We start from the raw sequence: 13,852 nt of genomic DNA, 5'->3' as shown, positions 1-13,852 counted from the left end.
AATTTGAGCTTCAAACTGACTTATATTCTATTTGTAAAATAATGATACAAAGTTATGGTTTATTTAAAGGAATTTTAGAACAGAGCTTTTTGGGGAAATTTGGCAAATTAATGACTCATAATATTAAGTCAATATTAGGGTATTCCCTTGATAAGTCAGATCTTCACTTTGAAGAATTAGTTGCAATAAGGAATTTTGCAACATTTAGGGCTCACTGTTCAGTATAGGATTTAAACACAGTTAACATGACAGTTAACTGTGATTCTGAAAGCCTTATGTAACTTGAAGGGATTAATCAGATAACCTGTTAGAGTTTCCAGATATCGACTTTACAGAGTTCTGAAGTGAACCCCACAGGGTTCTTAAATTTCATGGGACTATTTACCCCATATTCAGTGAAATGTGCCTCCAATGTTCCTTTTATTTCTGCCATCCCATAACCTACAAAGCACATACCCCAAATTGCCCCCATCACCAATAGCCCGTTTTAAAGTTACTTATGTATAAAATAATTAAACTGAATGACTTTCTGTGTTGCTTGTTCTCAGTTCAGTTAAAGACAGAAACCTGCCATAGACACTAGAAAGAGCCTGAAGTCTCCACCATTTTGATGTCTGCTGTGCTAGATGCCTGTCAAAACCATGGCAGGCAAACTCTTCTAGGAGCACTCTGCTCTCCTCTCACCCTCCCTCATCCCTGGGTCAAGAGGCCTGGGGCTCTCAAGCCTCGTTTTCAACATGGAGTTAGTAAATCCACATAGAGTTTGTCCCTGCTCTACCAACCTTTCAGCAAATGTCTTTGCAATGTGAGATGGACTGCACCAGGTACTGGGAGCCTGTAACCAAGTGCGAGACACAGTTCTGTTCCCTCAAGGACCTTATGATCTCATCGGAGAGGCAAGAACCATATGGTAAAAGATAACTGACAATATAGGGAAATGGGAAGTCATTCCCTCTGGGGAACCTTTGCTGGCTCCTTCATGAGTGGCTAGGATCCCCTGTGAGGTGTCCAAAGCACCTCTGCTAAGCCTGCCTTGGCATGAAGCACCCTTTGCTTGCTTAGTGGTCTGTATCACCCATCTGAGTTTTATGCAAAGACTGTGTCTGTCATGTTAACTGTGTAATATCTAGTACCTAGCTCATGGTAGGCATTTGGTAAATATCTCTTGAATGTTTAACTAAAATGAGTAATGCCGGCAATAAGTGTGACAGGAGTTCTGAGTCTGGGAAGACTAGAAGAGTTTACCATGGAGGAGCTGGAATGAACAGGACATAGAAGAGGGAGGTTCTGAGAGTTATCGGGACAGTCCATGTGAGTGGAAAGGCAAGAGCAGGGCCCAGTATTGAGAGGAGGTAAGGAGGATGCAGGGGTGAGTGTGGGAGTGCAACGATATAGAACTTTGAAAAAGCAGATTAGACACATTCATATCCATCCTTTTCTCCTATATCTACATATGGGAAGTTCTATTTCTAGAGTAAATGACTTTTCCAGCTAGTGTGAAGGGAACATGAATAGCAGGCACATTTCTCCTCCCTATTTTATCATTTAATTTCTATATCCTCCATGAATATGTAAACACAAATAAATTTACACATTCTAATAAACCATTACATTTATTATACAGTAGGAAGCGTTGCCAGGAAACCAGTTGTCAAGCAAAGCTATATTTTGAAAAGTGGGTGGTGTATAATTATCTTTAAATATACTTTCTCTGGGTAGTAATTACCCCCACCCCCACCCCCACCCCAGCCCAAATCCCTGTGACTCTCCTGAATGGCTATGCACAGGAACAGCACGACTTAGCAGACGCGAGCCCGTCCAAGACAGCCGCTCCTTCAGGAGCTCAAGCAGAGCAGTTCCGGACCCATGGGACCAGCCTGACCATGCAGCAGCCACTACCCCCAAACTTGGGGAAAGCGCAGCTTAAGTTCTCAGCATTAAACTGACTCCAAGTCAGCTCCTGCACACTGCAAAGGAGAGCAAACCTGATTCCCTTGGACTCTGACAAACAAATGTATAGCAAATCAGTGACTTCTGTGACATGAGATTGTATCGACTTACAACATATTCTTTGAAACTACAAGCTATTTAAGATCAGATGTGAGTTTGTCCTGAAAATTCATTTTTCAGGAAGAAAAATCGCTTACCCAATTCCTCCACAATATTAATAACCACAATAACAGGGAAAAAGCAGAGTTCCACCCAAGCAAGATAAGACTCCTCAGTACCGGTCTGGCCACCTCCAGAGGTTGTGCTCACTAAGAACCACCTGGGACCTGTTGTCCCCTTCCTTTGCCCCTCCCTTCACGCTCCCCTATGCTCACTCTTAGCCTGAGTGTCTGGAGGATGCAAGCCTCGCTAACTGCATTTGGAAACCATACATTTATGCCCCAAGGTGTTTATTCTCTGTATAGTGAATTCTCCCGAGTGACCAGTAAGTGTCCCCTACAAAGGTTTGGCACTCACTGGAGAGAGCATTCCAGCACCCACAGTGATGATTCCAGCACCCACAGAACACTACCCTATTAACCTTTTCCTCCCTCCCTGTTCTGCAAGCCCAAAACTAAGCTCTCCTTTCAGTTCTGAGGAAACCATACCCTTCACAGATGTCCTCCTCACTTTTCTAATCTCATTATAGATGTTAACAAAGTTTCAGTAACAGGATTTTCCACAGACAGTAGGTAGGAAAATGAGAGTAGAAATATAGATGAAGTTAAGCTGTCTCAAAAGGCAGTTCGGAGTGGGTGAAGGGATCCATAACAGCAGAGGTCTAGCCCCCGCCCCCTGCTCCCAGAAACCTAGGATACAAATACAAATACAGATGTGCAGAGATGGTTGCTCCAAGATTCTGCTTCGTTTCTCCCCACCTCGTTATTACCCAAACCTTCTTTATTTCTCCCCCTGTCTTCAGCTACCTGATGGGTCTCTCTATATACGTGACCTGCCAATACCTCAAATGCATTTCCTAAGCAGAGTGCCCCGCCTCTCTCCTCAGAGCCCCCTCCCTGCCCCAATCGCTGCTGCTCCTCATCTGTCCCTATATTGGTTAGAGGTGCCACTCTTCCAGCTCAGCCCGGCTAGAAATTTGGGCTGTCCCTTTGGTACCTTTCTCTCTTAACCGCACACCTAGTGAGGCTCAAAGGCCTATTGATTCTACCTCCAAAATTGGTGTCAACTCAGTGTCCTTCATCATCTCCAACCCGTGAGGCTGAAAGAGCGTTCTTCATACTAGTCCTGATCTAGAGGTTGGCAGGCTCGTTGTCATTCTGCCGCTCAAAGCCCTTAGTCTGCATCGCCCTCCCAAGCAACTCTCCAGCATCCCTTTCTGACTCTCCTCTGAACAGAGTAGGCATTTTTTAAACGTTTGGTCAACAGTTACTAAATATAGCTACATATTTTGTCTGTATCATGAGTATGAAATTTGGGATAAGCTTTAACCCTCTCTACTATAGAATTATAAAATGTAGCTATTTCCTTGGGATCATGTAACTCAATGGGCCTCAGCCATGGTTACAAATTAGAACCACCTGGGAACTTTAAAAGCTACCCATAGTGTTTTGGGGTATTTTAAAAAATACCCAGCCCCTAGAAAATTGGGTTTAATTGGTTTGTGCTTAGGACTTAAGTATTAGTGGGGTTTTTTGGTTATGTGTTTAAGCTTTCCCACATAATTCTGTGTGCAGCCATGTTTGAGAATCACTGACGAAAGGCCCTAACCAAGAGACCACGGGACCATTATAGGGACCATAGCTGAGCTTCAAAGATAATATGTGCTTCCTAAACTTGTATGTAGAGGTGTGAGTATACGTGGGTACCTGCTTTTTTTCTGCACAGAGGATCTAAACATTCATCAGATTCTCAAAAGATTCTATAACCCACCAAAAAGCAAAGAACCTCTGATCTAGATTCAGCCCTTACACAGATGAGGCAGCACAGAGTAAGGGCAAGAGACGGGGCTGGGAGAAAGTCAAGGCTGTGTCTGCCGCTGTGCAGTATTGGTCAATGGACTTAGTTTTCTCCTCTTCAAAGTCAGGATAATGCCTGCTTTGCAGAGTTATTTAAAGAATTAGGGAGAAGACATGAGACGTGCCTAATAGGGTAGAAAGCACACACGAAATTTTGTTAATGGTAAACATCACTAGTCCTAATACTTCCATCACTACTAATAGTACTCTTAATACGTTCAGTACTATTTCTAATAATGCCATTATTATAAAATAAAAAGTATTTCCTATTTTTCGATCACCTTCAGCTTTATGCTAGACACATTACGTGGTATTCCATCAATGCCCACAACAACACCATGCAGTTGGCCCTATTCCCTGTTTCACAGAGGAGAGGACCGTAGCAGGGACATGCCCAAGGCCACGGCTAAGCGGCAGCACCCAGTCGACTTAATAGAAAGCGTATCTCCTCACCACCAGGTTGCACTGCTCTAGTGAGGCTAAGTCAGTCAAGAGCTGAAAGGAAGCTGCAGTGCTACCTTTCGGATTGCAAGAGATTTGAATTTCACGGCCACCTCCCCCCCATCCTCTCTCCTTTTCCTGCCCCTTTGCAGCCGCTACTGGCGCCGGTGGAATCGGTTCTGCAGAAGAAAGTGTCGCGCTGCAGTCAAGTCCAATGTCTTCTATTGGCTCGTGATCTTCCTGGTGTTCCTCAACACGCTCACCATCGCCTCGGAGCATTACAACCAGCCTCACTGGCTCACAGAAGTCCAAGGTGAGAGGCAGCCCCTGCCCCTATCCTGGTTTACTCTAGCCACCTCAGCCCTGAACTCCAGGGAGGGAACAGCCGCGGGCAGCAGGTGGACAGGAAAACAGCTGGTGGCCGCGGCTCTCAGCAGGTGCCATGTTGGGGGTACCAACGGCCTGGAAACTTGCAAGCCTCACAATAAAATGCACAACCTCGTTATAAACAGACGTGGCTCGCCTGGCTGAGTCCACATCATCTGCCTGCCCAGGTGGTCACTGTTGGGTCCGCGTGACAAGGACACATGCTAAAGCTTGTTTGGCTATCTCAGGCCCTTGGCTGCCAACTTCCCAGACTGGATTTTCAGTACGACAGGCTTTACTCTTGCCTCCAGGTATGTCTGGAAGTAAGTCAAGGTGCACTTGCCAGACTTGTGAGGATGAGGTGAGCAAAAAGGCATGGGAGATGACAGAGAGGCCTGAGCACAGGGAGCTGTCCTCGATGGATAGTTAATGCCCATGTCCCTGTCTGAACCCTAGGAGAGGACCCCACCAGCCAGCTCCTCAGCACCACCCCCGGGGAGTCAGGCAGGCACAGGGCGGCATTCCGGAACCCAGGGCATGGCCAGTTTCCCCGTGCAGAGGGCAGCCTCTGACGGCTTGGCTTCACCTCCTGGCTGATCGGTTTGGGAAGATTGCTCATCTCTCTGAACCTCACTTTTTATCTTTGAAAGAGCGGACACCATGACAGTAACACCTGTCTCACAGAGCTGCTTGAGGAGTAAAAAAAAGAAGGCACGCAAAGCCTTTGACGCTTGTAGAAACGGCAGTCCCTCGTTTGCAGTTCTGCTTTCCAAGGTTTCCGTTATCTGTCGTCGACTGTGGTCAAAATGTTAAATGGAACGTTCCATAAATAAACAATTCTTAAGTTTTGAAATCGCACAGCGTTCTGAAGAGTGCGGTCACATCTCACGTCGTTCCACCCCATGCGGCTCGAGATGCGCACCATCCCTTTGTCCAGTGTCTCCGTGCTGCAGGCACCTCCCTCCCATTAGTTCCTTAGTAACCGTCTTGATTACCAGGTCAATTGTCACAGTATCACAGTGCTTGTGTTCAAACAACCCTGATTTTACTTATCGGCGGCCCTAAGGCACAAGAGTAGTGATGCTGGCAATTTGGATGTGCCAAAGAGAAGCTGTAACATGCTTCTTTTAAGTGAACAGATAAGTACAGTACAATAAGTCAGCTTGAGAGAGAGAGGGGACGTTCATGCATATTGTTATAATTGTTATAATTATTATCGTTAATCTCTTACTGCGCCTAATCTATAAGTTAAACTTTATCATGGGTACAGATTTATAGGAAAAGACATAGTATATACAGGGTTTGGTACTATCCAAGGTTTCAGGCCTCCACTGGGGATCCTGGAACATAGATAAGGATGGGAGGGGTGCTATAGTTCTCTGTAAATATTTATTGTGATTGTAACTAGATGCCCCTTTCCTGTAAATTGCACCCTAATTGTTCTGTTCTGGTGGCAGTGGATGGGAGAGCTGTGCTGGCTGGGAAGGGAACACATTTGGCCTTCTTTCCAGTGGTGAAAATTACTGTGTTTTCTTTCTCCTCCTCCCCCTTCTTCCTCGTCTTGCATGCATTTGGATCCCGGCCCCACTCCTGAACCTGCCAGACACAGCCAACAAGGCACTACTGGCCCTTTTCACGGCAGAGATGCTGCTGAAGGTGTACAGCCTGGGCTTGCAGGCCTACTTCGTGTCCCTGTTCAACCGCTTTGACTGCTTCGTGGTGTGCGGGGGCATCCTGGAGACCATCCTGGTGGAGACCAAGGTCATGTCCCCCCTGGGCATCTCCGTGCTCAGATGCGTCCGGCTACTGAGGATATTTAAAATCACAAGGTATTTCCCTTCAGACACGGGTCTCGGGGAGAAGTTTTTCAAGAAGGCTAAGGAGGCTGAAAGCCATGGGTGGGAGAGTAGCTGCTATTTCTAGATAGGTCTGTCCTTGGCTCATATACAATGGAGGGGAGCTTTTACTCATTTAGATGGCATAGCATTTAGAAGTTCCTTTGGCTGTTAATACCAGAGACTCAGCTCAGTAGGGTAAGCAAATTAGGGATTTGTTCAGTTATATAAAGGACGTCTAGACGTAGACATCCCTGGTGGCTAAAAGAAAGCATCAGGGACCCGGTCTCCTTCCGTTCTTTGCTTTGCTAGCCTTAGGCATGCCTTCCACCCCAAAGTCATGCGGTGGCTCCTGGAGATTGAGCCATCACGTTTGAATTTGAGGCTGGGGGCAAAGGGGACACCCATACCACTGAGTCAGCCCCTTCCAGAGCTCTCCCAGAGCTCTCAACAAAAGCTCTGTTCTCGTGGCCACGTCAGCTGTGAGAAAGACTGAGAAATACGGTCTTACCTGGGTGTGTGCAGCCACGAATGCGGTAAAGTTGCCTTAGCTGAAGAAGGGTAACGGATACCATGACACAGATGGCTTTCCTCCTTCCTTCCACACGTGCACCCCCTCTCCATCTGTCTGTCCATCTGCCCATCCAAAGGCTGTAGTCTTCTCGCCTCTCCGGGTCAAGCAGTGATTCTCATGTGGAGGACAGACAGGGCCAGGGGACGGGGAGTGGGAAACATGCTCTAGGACAATAATTTTCAACTGTGTTGTGACCCATTTTGAATAATGAAATCAGTTTATTGGATCACAACCATCATTTTTAAACAGTTTTATTGACATATAATTCATATACTAATAAATGCACGCTTTTCAAGTATAGAATTCAATTTTTGTGTATATTCACACAGTTTTACAACCATCACCACAATCTAATTTTAGAACATTTTTATGACCCCAAAAAGAAACCCATACCATTCTCATTTCCCCCAACCTCCCCTCCCAGTAGCAACCACTAACTTACTTTCTGTCCCTATAGATGTGCCTATTCTGGACAACTGATCTAAAGGAAATCATACAATATATGGTGTTTTGTGTCTGGCTTCTTTCATTTGGCATAATGGTTTCAAGTTTCCCCCAGTTTGTATCATGTATCAGCACTTCATTCCTTTCTATGGCTTAGTAATATTCCACTGTATGGGAATATATCCCATTTTGTTTATCCATTCATCTGTTGGTAGACATTTGGTTTATTTCTACCTTTTGGCTACTATGAGTAATACAGCTATGAAGCACTGATGTTCAAGTTTTTGTATGGGTGTATTTCATGCTCTTGGATACATAGCAGTAGAATTTCCAGGTCCTTTGATAACTCTGTATCTCAGATTTTGAGGAAACATCAAACTTTTCCAAAGAGACTAGGCTGTTTTACATTACCACTGGTGATGTAGAAAGGTTCCAATTTCTCCACATTCTCATTTTTAATGAAAGAATGAGGTAAAATAGGACTATCAGAAGGCCTCACATGAATGTACACATTGTTTCATAAAAATCTTTGACATATATATCTGAGCTGCAGTATAATATATCTTTCTCACTGTGGGTCGTGGCCAACTTTAGAAGGACATATCAGATATACCTGGAGGGGACAGGGTTCAAACTGTGCCCCCCAGAGGTATAAGCCTCCTGAAGAATCTCTGCTTTGGGGGCCTGACTGATAATAGGAGCCCTGAAACCATCAGCTGGATTGTGCTGGAAATCAAGGGGGTGGGGTGGATGTCTTCCAGTCAAGGATCCAAGGTGACCGTCCTGCCCTGCCCAGAGTGCTCTGAGCATGGCTGAGGGAGCGACTCAGGGCTCACGAAGCATCCCGAGGCACTGCCATTCTCTTCACAGTGCTCTCAGCAACCACCCCGCACACACTCGTCCCTGTGGTGTTGTCGAGGGTAGGATGGGAAAAGGCATTTGTTATTAAAGTGTTCGGTTCAGTGCCAGGCACAGGTGGCACTCAATGGCTGAGGCACACGTTATTAATCTAATTATAATTGTCCTTATTAGGAGAAGGAAGAAGGAGAGAAGAGCTAATGGTGGTCTATACATACACGCTCCCTTACTTTTATATGTTTATCCACTGTGTGGACACTATGCGTCAAGTCCTGCTGTGGGGATTGGGAACAAGAGAGCACCCCGAGGAAGTTTTAATATCAGACAGACTCAAAGTATTTGTAGAATTTAAAAGCACAAGTTTAACACTCCCGAGCAACCGCCCCCTCCCTTTCCCCCCTCCCCCGCTGCCCATCAAAAAAAAAAGAGCTTCTCTTGAATGTCCTAAAAATCCTGACATTACAGAAAATTCTTGGTTTAAATAAAAGTAGTAGAAATATAACAACAATCATTGTTAACATACATCAATGCTTAACCTATGCCAGGTAGTGTGATTCTAATGCTCACACATGTTTGCTCCATTAATCCTCACAATTACCTATAAGAGAGGGTGAGGAGAGACTACTATTATCATCACTCCCATTTTGCAGATGAGAAAACTATGGCTTAAAGAGTTAAGTTGCTTGCCCAAGGCCACACAAAGTGCTCAGGGGCGAAGCTGGCATTAAAAGGCAAGTCTACCTGCCTGACTTCAGGTTCCGGCTTCAAGTGCAGTGCAGTTCATGATGATGAACTGCAGAGTTAGCTAAACTGTCTTGTCATCTATGTCCCTGAGATGGGACTTAAGGGATTTTTAGCATACCAATTCTTGGTGTTAGAGAATTGCTGATTCTACTTTCTCTTCCTGAGGTCTTGGTAAAAGCTATTTTTAATTTGGAGTTTATAGTGCCTCTTAAATAATTCTCATAAGTTCATATGTTTGGGGTTTTGTTTTTGTTGGTTTGTATTTTAAATTCCTGTAAGAAAGAATTTTGTCCCTAGATAATGTCATAGCATCTTGCAGAGATTTAACATTCATTCTATTTTTAATCAATAATTTATCTATTTCTAATCTGAAACTATTGCCAAGAAATTATTTCCTTAAATCTGTCTTTATCAGAGAGCTTCCCAAAGTCTCTCCACAAGAAATATTAGTGTTATTTTCAGATCTCTGTAAACTCTATAAACAGAATAAATTCATTATCTAATTGGAAGTTCTTTGGCAAAGGCCATCATCTTCCTGTTTTCCAGTCTCCAAACCCTCTGGGGGCTTTTGGAAAACAACAGAAAGACTAACTGTGTAGGGGAGTCCCATGCTCCCTCTGAACCTTGTCTCCAATAGTCCAAGAAAATGCCAAAAATATGGACTGGGAGCAGACGTTGGGGTCCCTTGAGATGGTTCGTCTGTGTGTGATCCTGCAACAAACAAGTGTATTTATTCCTCATCTTTTAAAATCTCTTGGAGAATACTTTGCAACGTCTCACTACCACTTTTTTACAGCGTATTCTGAACCATTGATCATGATTCTCAAACTTAGTTGAACTCATTAGGAGACCTCGTTAGGGACCCCACCTCTAGAGATCTGACCAGCAATTTCTGGACAGTTTTGTGCTGGTGGTCCAATGACCTCACTTTCAGAAACACTGGCCTAATTTTCTGCTGCTGTCCTTTGTCTACTTTCTTGCCTAAAAAGATCAGCCTTCTTATCTAACTGGAAACCTTGATTCTTCCATCTCCACTCTCTTCTCTGTACTGAAGCTCCAACCATGTTAAGATTGTAGTTTTGATAGTTCTTGATTGAGAAAACATATAATGACCAAGAGCTACTATGAATTCAGCAGTTTTTTAAATTAACATGAATTTTATTAATTCCTACACACCTATATACCTTTGAAGGGTGGTAACGTAAATTCAAGACAGGCTATTTATTTAAAATGCTGTAGTGCTTGACGTGTGCCTGGATTTGTGGATTCTATCCTACAATTCCGCGTTGGCCCCTGCTACCCAGGGCCTGGAGTCTAAGAGCTGAAAATACTGATCTAGACCAGTGGCCTCGACCATGACATCATGACGCATCATTACGCCCAGAGCAGTTGAACAGTGTCTAAGAGGTAATTGGCTATTACTAAGAGCTAAGATACCAAAATTCATAAATGGTTTCCTTTTTAAACCCTTTTCCCATTTAGAAAAAAAAAGTGCAGCTCACATAGAATGCTACATTTTCTAGGATTTGATATTTTCAGCTATCGAACTACTAAAAACAGAATACTATAAATAGAACAATGTCATTTGTTTCCAAAACTATTGATACATGAGAGTGATGCAAACATAATAATAAAAAATAGATAATTCATTGCAGACTTTGGGAGTAAGATTAGGACTGTAATCCATGAGCTATCTCAGGGGCAAATGAGAAAAGAGTTAAAAAAAATACAAATAAATTCAGTATTGTTCTTGTAACACCCTCCCTCTTGGTCACTTGCCCTTCCAAATGCTTTTATGAATAGGCAAGAATGGGGTAGACTTACAACTCACCATGCTGCCTGAAGGGGGTCTTTGGTGTATGAATATAGTAGATGATGAAAATTAGTAGCATACTTATGTTTTTATCTTTTGTGAAAATTTGCAAATGCCTTAGGAATTATACTGTGTTTATCAATATCATTTACCCATGCATCTCATAAAATAAAATTTTTTAAGCTGAACTTAAAAACTTAGGTCAATTGATGTCTGAGTGTTCATAGTACGGGCAAGAAGTCCCAGAACAGGAAAGAATAGGGAAGAGAACATTCCGACCTCCCAAGGACAGAGAGGCAAGGACATGGCCAAAATCTTTGTCATCTTTGGGTATATTACCCATGACACTGGGCCTTCCAGCCGCCTGCTGGATTGCGTTCTTTCTCCTACTTTGAAGTGCTATGGGGATCTAAATGTTGCTGAGTTCTGATATCTAGTTTATCTACTCTTTGTCAGCCCAGTCTGATATATGGGGAGGAAGAAGAGCTTCAGTTAGATTAAATCTGGATATAATTGCAGTTTACTAATTACATCTCCTTTTTTACACAGTTAGTTTTTAAGTGCACCCAAATCCCTCCAGCCTTTGCTGTTTTCCCTCTTAAACCTTAAATCCCTATCTTTTTCCCACTGCTCCTCCCCTGAGGCTTCCTTCCCAAGCCCTAAAATGTGAAGTTGTGCTGACTCAGCATAGACAGATTTACTGGTAAATTGTGACCACATATGGGACTCCATAGAGCCCCGAAGCGAGAGCCTTTTATAGATCCCCAAGGCTTCAAATGTCTGCATTTCCTTACCAGCAAGTGTCCACAATCATCAGATCCATCCCCACACTGCCCCCACTCTCCCCACCACCTCCCAGCCCCCTTACTCTTCTCAAGCCCTACAGAGGCTCAGAGTTCGTTAGGGCCACTATTAAAGAGGTACATCTGGCATCTACCCAGTTCCCAGGGTCCATGGAACCAGGGCCCAGCTTTAGTGGAGTGTTGGTGCTTGCACACCCACACAGACGTCACTGTGGCTGGTGCAGGGAGCGGCAAGGGCAAGGCTGAGTTTCTCACTGATGAATCTAACGGTTTCCCCAAGTTATCTCACAGGACCACCTTCCTCCTCCCTCCCTTCCCTCCCACTCCCGCACTCAGGGACAGTGTATGGAAGTCTACCCCACAGATTTACTACACAAAATTTGCTTTATAAACATTCTACCAACAATAGATCACTAACACAAAGATGATTTTTTTTTTTTTTTACTCTTCGGGTCAAGAACAGTTAGGACAGGTATAAATTTAGTTATGACCCTGTCTGGAACAGAAGGGAAGTGGAGTGGAGCATTTTCAAAGCACCCAAAGCTATCGGTACTATTACTGTGAAGATCTTTTATTTAAAGCGAGCTTGGTGCTCTGCTCCATACCTAGAATATAAAGGTCCCGGCCCTGAGCTATTTGAAGCGAAAAGTTCACAAGATGAAAGTTCCAGTTCAAGCAAGGCTCAGGCCACACTCTGTTGTTGAGGAGAAGGGAGAATTCCATAGGAGCCAAACCAGGGGCAGACTCAGAGCAGGGAGAGCGAAGGAGATACAGGTACCCCTGAAGAGATGGTAGCAACTTAAACCAAAAATGAAGCCCGGCTCAGCAAGGGAGAGCATTTGGGTGACAAAGAAAATGATCAGGTCAAAAGCCCTCAATGCACCCCACTTTAAGGAGAAGGCGATGGGTTTGATGGGGGACGGAGCAGGTACTTTGGGGAGAATAATTCAGAGCCACAGGAGAACTGAAAAGAAAAGGATGACCAAGCAGGTGGAGTATCTGAGGAAGGGTGGGGGGGAGTAGCTGCCTTATGCTTCAAGGGCCGTGAGTCCCCAAATTCTGGATGTAGACTTCTGTGTATGTGGAAACAGGTGCTCATTGTGCTGAAGAGAGGGTGCTTAATTTTCCTCAGCTCTGCTACGAAGTCCAAAACATTAAATACTTTGTTCTGCAGCTGCTCACTTCTCTCCAAAGCTTTTTCTTTTTTTGGTGTGTATATGTACTTCATAGTTTTAATTAATTAGAATAAAAACCTCAGTTGATTGCGAATGTGCCATTAATCCCTCTAGTTTACCGCTGGCTAATGTTTCTAAAAAGGAGCATGATTCTGGGACCCGAGGCATCATCAGATCTTCAGGTCACAGCAGTAACAGCCATTGAGAATCAGGTAGACATTAAGGAAGAGAGAGTTTGAGGATCTGCAGGACTGCCAGCCATTTTGTTTAAATATTTCATGTCATCCTGCCCAGAGGCTGCCACCTGGCCCCTGCAAATCTCATAGATATTAATAACAAGGCCCCCACACTCTACCCTGCTGTCAGCCCACATGCCTAGCCCCAAACCCAGCCTTGTCCTCTGAGCCCTGTAAGTGTCCTCTGCCACAACATCACTTCAGCAATCCCTTTGTCTCAGTCTTTAGAGAGCACATGAAACTCTCCAGCCACATGCATGTGAGGGATGGACAGCCTTCTGTTCCACAAGCTGGATGCCCTCATGATGCCAGGTCACTGGCAACAGCTCTGCTCTCTTAATCCTGCGCAAAGGTGCAGGCCAGCCCCAAGCAGACCTGCTCCTACTCCTGTTCCTGCTCCTGTTGAATGGGAAGCAACAGGGGTTTGAAGGCAAACAGCATCAACAGTGATGATCTCCACACATCCTAACTGTGTCTTACCTGCGTGGCTGGTCCAAAGTGCAGTGTCTCTTCAGCCAGGCAGTTTTCATGAGGAGGGTGAGCAGGTGTGCCTGGCTGCAGTTTGCCTCTTAAACAAAGGCTGGCTCATGCCCTCAAG

The 13,852-nt window shown here is 44.5% G+C and overlaps 1 protein-coding gene across 24 annotated transcripts in view; it reads left to right on the top strand.

Annotated features, from left to right (window-relative positions):
* The window catches only part of CACNA1C (calcium voltage-gated channel subunit alpha1 C), a 607,203-nt gene that overhangs the window by 534,531 nt on the left and 58,820 nt on the right, over positions 1 to 13,852 (top strand). For all 24 annotated transcript variants that reach the window (XM_036236201.1, XM_036236195.1, XM_036236199.1 and 21 more), the window contains 2 exons: positions 4,559 to 4,719; positions 6,376 to 6,601. In XM_036236201.1, the coding sequence (XP_036092094.1) occupies positions 4,559 to 4,719; positions 6,376 to 6,601 (387 nt within the window). The remainder of the gene's footprint in view (positions 1 to 4,558; positions 4,720 to 6,375; positions 6,602 to 13,852) is intronic.

This window comes from Rousettus aegyptiacus, unplaced genomic scaffold, assembly GCF_014176215.1.
Source record: "Rousettus aegyptiacus isolate mRouAeg1 unplaced genomic scaffold, mRouAeg1.p scaffold_m13_p_2, whole genome shotgun sequence".
In the NCBI taxonomy this organism is placed as follows: Eukaryota; Metazoa; Chordata; class Mammalia; order Chiroptera; family Pteropodidae; genus Rousettus; species Rousettus aegyptiacus.
The sequence above is the reverse complement of the archived record's forward strand: the minus strand, read 5'-3'. Positions and strand labels throughout refer to the sequence as shown.